The sequence below is a fragment of the Geotrypetes seraphini genome, chromosome 10 (genome assembly GCF_902459505.1).
Source record: "Geotrypetes seraphini chromosome 10, aGeoSer1.1, whole genome shotgun sequence".
Lineage (NCBI taxonomy): Eukaryota > Metazoa > Chordata > Amphibia > Gymnophiona > Dermophiidae > Geotrypetes > Geotrypetes seraphini.
In genome coordinates, this window is record NC_047093.1 from 105,757,269 (window position 1) to 105,763,397 (window position 6,129).

The 6,129-nt window shown below is 39.8% G+C and overlaps 1 protein-coding gene across 1 annotated transcript; it reads right to left on the reverse strand.

Annotated features, from left to right (window-relative positions):
• Positions 1 to 2,418: 2,418 nt before the first annotated feature.
• LOC117368256 (lysophosphatidic acid receptor 6-like) lies at positions 2,419 to 5,830 on the reverse strand. Its single transcript, XM_033961716.1, has one exon. The coding sequence runs from the start codon at positions 5,801 to 5,803 to the stop codon at positions 4,703 to 4,705; it is 1,101 nt and encodes a 366-aa protein (XP_033817607.1). The 5' UTR covers positions 5,804 to 5,830; the 3' UTR covers positions 2,419 to 4,702.
• Positions 5,831 to 6,129: the final 299 nt, after the last annotated feature.

A 6,129-nucleotide genomic window follows, 5' to 3' on the forward strand; every position in this document is an offset into this window, starting at 1 on the left:
TTTTTTTAAGAAAATGTGCATCCTGATTGGCTGGCTAGACAGCAATAGGATGCCTAACAACGCCTACAGTCGGGATGCTTTATATAGAATTTGCCCCTTAGTGTATTGTTTGATTAGCTTTTGAAGATGACCCTTCTTCTTTAGATCAGAAATAGACAAATGTTGACAACAGTCAGTATATGCAAGTGGAACATCAAAGCATTTTAGTGATAAGTCTCATAGGAGAAGGGAGGTTTGGGTAAGGTGTAAGACAAAAGGGGTAGGGTGGGTGAGAGACAGAGAGACAAGGGGCAAGTAAGAAGGAGACAAAGTTATAAAAAATTCACAGCCTGCAATGTGATAGGAAGCCAAGGTCCTTTTTGAGTCCTGTTTTGTAGGTTTCAAAATAGTATATCATTTTGATTTCGAAAGTCTTACATCCCTAGGTAGTTTTAAAATTTCCTTTCAGTATTCTCACCATAAAATCATTGATGCAATGTTCTGGTCTGTTGAAATGACATCCCACAGATGTGATATCCTGGTTGGCATTACAGTTTTTAATATGGTATCTATGTAAATTAATTCTAGTTTTAAGTGTGTATTTCTCCAATGTGGCATCCTTCTTTTCATTTTTTTTTTTGCATTGAATGATATATACCACATTGGAAGATGAGCATGTGAAGGATTCCTTTCTGCTGAATGTTTTTCCCAAGTGAGAGACTATGGGGGCCTGTCAAATATGTTGGCAAAGGTTGTAGTTTGGTATATTGCAAGGATGTGTACCATTTTCTTCTTTGTGACTTTGTGTTGGAAGTGTGTTCACCACTTTTTGTTTTAGATTAGGTGGTTGTCGGAACACCGGAAAGGGTGGAGTGGGAATATTTCTTTTAGTAATTCATCCTCCTATAGTAGTGGCTGTAGATCATTTATAATTTTATGATGCACATTTTCCATGTATCAAGCATATTTTACAAGAGAAAACAGAGGGTGACGTGTGGTGTTCAATATCTTTTATTCACATTCATGACTTGACATGTACGTGTTTCGGCCACAAGGCCTGCTTCAGGAGTCTTGTAACTGAAATATTCAAGCCAATTGTCAGAGTGGGCAAACGAATGATCATATTCACTCATACAAGTATAACCGCTCTATGAATGATGCTATGATCTAATGAAACCGCTAAATTGAAAGTGAGTGGTTATACTTGTATGAGTGATTGCGATCATTCGTTTGCCCACTCTGACAATTGGCTTGAATATTTCAGTTACAAGACTCCTGAAGCAGGCCTTGTGGCCGAAACACGTATGTGTCGAGTCATGAATGTGAATAAAATATATTGAGCACCACAGATCACCTTCTCTGTTTTCTCTTGTTCTACCGTGACGAGGTAGATTCTCCTGTTTGTATGTTCATAAGCATATTTTACATGCAAAATTGGCTCTTATAAAATTACATGAACTTTGCACTAGTTCTTAGATGGAAAGTATGTAAATACTCTCCCTTTGAACCATGTACACTTTTAAATGCTTTAGGATATGCAATTTCAGTTTTTATCAGAATAAATTTATTTATTTAAATTTTTTAGATGTAAACATTCTTATTGATGATAAGAAAGAAAGCAAACTATAGAAATGCAGTCATCCATACAATGGTAAAGGGTCCATAGACAGAGTGTTAACTAACCAATAAATACAGAAGTATCATCAAGTTTCAAACAAAGTGACTAGTAGGTCACAATCCTAACTATAAAAGAAAAAAACAGTCACAGCCATCTCAGGGCCCTGGACTCTTATGGGCCCCAGAGGATCACGGTCATATCCCTCCCCCCCTCCCCCCAACTAGGAAATCAAAGCATTGGTATGAAAGAAAAAGCAAGGAAATAAATAAAATATACAAAGGAAAAGATGCAGAACCAAAGAGAGACAATCCCTCCCTCCTTCCCCCCATCACACAAAGTTCAGCTGCACCAACATATCAAGAACCCCCAAGCAAAAAAAGTACCTGAACAAAGAGGTACCAAAAGACCATAAAAAAGCAAAGTTCCAACCCCCAACCCCATCCCCTACCCCATCCCATCCCAAGTCTGGAAGTTGAAGTCAAAGCAAAGGTCACAGAGTCCAAGTGGGAGCCCTCACTGTGTCAGAAGCACTAGCGCAGGGGGATAGCAAGGCAGGGACAAGTATGTTTATGTTTATTTAAGATTTGATTTACCGCTCCTGCATTTTATTGACGTAAGCGGTTTACAAAGTATCAAACTAAAATGAAATTAGGTACTTGAGAAAAACTACCCTATCTGTCCCGAAGGCTCACAATCTAGCTAAAGTACCTGATAAACTAAATATATGTAATAACAACATATAATACATTTCCAAGATCAAAAATCAAAGAAATAGAAATAATGAAAGAAGATAAAAAAAATTAAAAATAAAACAAATTTAAGAGATAGAAAAGTCTCTGAAGCAGCCTGATAGCAGTCATATTTTAGTGCAGGTCTTAATACAACTCATATGGCACAGCACACTTCACAGATCCGCCACTGGCAGAGCTTCAGAGCATCAAAGAAATTAACATTTCTAAAACATATTCACTAAAACTGTTATATGAAATAAATAAATCCAAATCAACACGAATCAGTACTGTGGAAATCAAGAGATCCCAAGAAAAGAAGGGGGCCTGAACCATCCTATGGGGACACATCCCCTAAGGTGTTCAAAAGCAGGCGACGTGCTTTGTGAGGCAGGGGGCGTAGACATGGATCCCAAATAGATTAAAAGAGCCTCCGTCATTTGTACGTGCTGCATGCATCTTGCACTTCCCAAGCAATCAGTCTGGCAATATGTGCTCCCCAAGACCAATAAGAGGGAGGTTGTGGGGTGGTCCACACCTGTAAAATCGCTTTGTGACCCAAGAGACAGAGTTTTCACACCTAAGTGAGATTTCCCCGGCCAATGAGAGAAAAAGCCCCTGGAAAGCTTAATAAAAGGAGAGCAGGATCACAAGGGATCACCTGACCCAGTACCCGGTGCATATAGGCACAAACTCATTTCCAAAAAAGATGCATTACGGGGCAGGTCCAAAAAACGTGAATATAATTAGCGCCCTCCAGAGAACACTTAACACAAACATCACTCGCCAAATAACCCATATGATGGAATTGCACAGGGGTGATATAAGCCCCATTAAGGAAGCGATAGCAACATTCACTAAGAGAGGAGCTATAAACAAGGCGAGGGATAGCACACAAACTAGCCCCAATGTCCAAAGTCGGAATAGGGAAACCAAGATTCTGTTCCCAAGCATCTTTCAAGGGTGAAAAATTTATGGGCGGACTAATAGAAAGCAAGGCCCTGTGGATCCCAGCAATGGAAGGACAATCAGGTTCAACCTTGTCAAAGAACTCTTGAAGCTTGCAACCTATAAAGAAAGTCGTCGGATCAACAGCCAGAGAGGCAAAATTGTGTTTGGATTGATGGAAAACAAAAGTGTCCCCAGCCCAAAAAGCTTCTCCGGGAAAACTCTAGGTAGGCAGGGAAAGTGCCCCCAGGCTGTACCAAGTGTTCAAGAAAAGAAATCCCCTGGGCCTCCCAAGTGGAAAAGATGGTGTTTCCCATCCCTGTAGCAAATTCCTCCCTAATTGGCAAAAGATCAGAGACTTGAGGAGAGCCACCCAGTCAGGTCACCACCCTCCACCAGGCATCTCTTAAAGGCCGTACCACCCAACTGGACTGAAAATGAGCAGGAAGAAGACAAAGCGGGGCCTGCAACAAAGAGGCAAAATGATAAGGTGCCAGATACGCCATTCATAGTGTAAATGCCCATAATCTTGAGTTTCTACAGGCAATTGCAGAGGTGAGAATAAATTTATTTTTAAAATTTCCTCCCTATGTCCATATATATTTTTACAGGTTTGTTGTAGGAGGTGTGGAAGGATCTAAAAATTAACTGAGGAGAGCACACATCGGTGCAGAGTATAATTATCAAAATTCCAGTAAGTGTAGTCTGAATGTTAGAGCCCAGAGCTAAAGGTTTACTTTGGGCACCTACAACCTTTGTATCAGAAATATCTAACTGTATTCTATTATTCCTAACTTCAGCCCCAAGAGATACATTTTCAGAGCCATCAAATTGCTCAGTTATGGAGTTAAGGAAGATCCAAGCCTTTGTAAATTTACCAAGGCATATAATTTAGTGGATTAAATTCTGGATATTCTGGGTGTAGGGATAGGTCAGGGAAGGAACAACTCAGATTACTGATTAGTTTAGTGATAATGTATCTTCTGTTATGTATTTAAAGCCTCCTTCTAGTCCATGGCCATTATTCCTAGCCTGTTTGTCCCTTCCACCTACCTGTATCTATCTAGAGATACCCCTATTTATACCCCATCCCCTTTTTCTCTAGCCTTTTAAAAAAATCAATTTCTGCATATGGGAAACTACACCCGGGCAAATATTTCTCTCATTATCCGGGCAAATATTTCTCTCATTATCCCTTGCTTGCTACAATCTCCTGTCTCTATTTGCTCTTTGCCAATCTAACCTTCCTCTCCTTTCCTTCCAGCTTGTCAACTTCCAGTTCAAAATCTTAACTTTATGTCCCACTTTCTACTTCCAGCCTCATCCCAGCTTTGCACATACTAATATCACAACTCTCCAGTCTTCAACCCCTAATATTATGCTCCTTCCTTATTACAATTGGTGTTTCACAACCCCATGAAAGCAATAATCAGTCATGATGTGTCTCCCATTCTACACCTGTAGAAATTGACACCATGGTTGATACAGTGTTCTCGGTTACCACCGGTCCATGTGAGTCCACTGATGCTGCTCCTGTGCCTGACTCACCTGCATGTGTGCCCTGTGCACTGTCATCAGAGCCACTGAGATGACTCTTTCTCAAACATGGCAAGAAATTAAAGGAATTTGTAAATGCATACTTAAACTTTTCTGAGCCAAAACAATATAATATGGGATCTAGACAGCAGTTTGTTCCTGATAACATCCAGGTTATGTAATATGCAACTTCCACCCTCTCAAGTAATCCACAGTACAGAGGAAAAAACAACTTGACGGTGACACCCATTGTCCTTGTGATATGCACAGGCACATAGCAAATAATGAAGATCACCAATGAGATACTGATGGTCTGGATGGATTTAGATTTCATGACTTTGCTGACTGAATTCATTGGGTTAATTTTAAGAATATATCTGATCAGCAATGTATAACACGTGATTGTGATTCCAAAAGGAATAAAAAGTCCAGTAAATATGATCACCCAGTTCCACAGAAAATACAACACTGCCATATCAGTTTGATGAAAGCTAAGACACTTTGTGGTTCCATGGATTTCAGTTGTCTTCAGAATGAAGAAAAATGGTAATCCTTGACAAAAAAGGCAACCCCAGACAACCAAGCAAACTTTTTTAATGAAAGAATTTCTGGTGAAAACAGTTCTCCTAACATTGTGAACTACTGTGAAGTAGCGATGTAGGCTGATAAGGGTCAGGAAATAGATGCTGCCGTACATATGAGCACTTAGTGAGAAGACTTTGACCTGGCAGAGGAAGGTTCCAAATGTCCAGTCATCTGTCAGTGAGTAGATGATGATCAGAGGTGCTGCAGGGGTTATGATGGCATCTGCAATTGCCAGGTTAAACTGGAGCATCATTGTTGAATTCCATTGTTTGATGCGGAACCAGAATATATATAGACTGAGGCAGTTTAGTACAAAGCCACAAAAGAAAACAAAGCTTAGAAAACTTGGAATAAAAATGTGCAGTGTTTGTGGCTCACAGCCAGTGTCATTGTCTGAAGTATTCAGCATCACTACAGAGGATTGATCTTCCAGGAATATAGTCAGACTTTCCCTGGAAATATAAACAAATAATGCTTTCTTAGTGAAGGTGAGCAAATAAACACAATATCCAAGTTGTATCAGTTTTCCAGAGAGAATTTACACAAGACTGTGAAACATTAATTTGACTCACAATAAGGTCATTCCATGTCAAGTGGGCCAGAGATCCCCACTCGACTTTCTCAGAAATTGATGAAATTTTTCAGGGACCTCTAATGAAGATATCCAAAGTTTTGGGACATGGTCTCAACTAGATCCAGCGTTAGGGGCCCCTTTATTTGTGCCACTTTTTTATA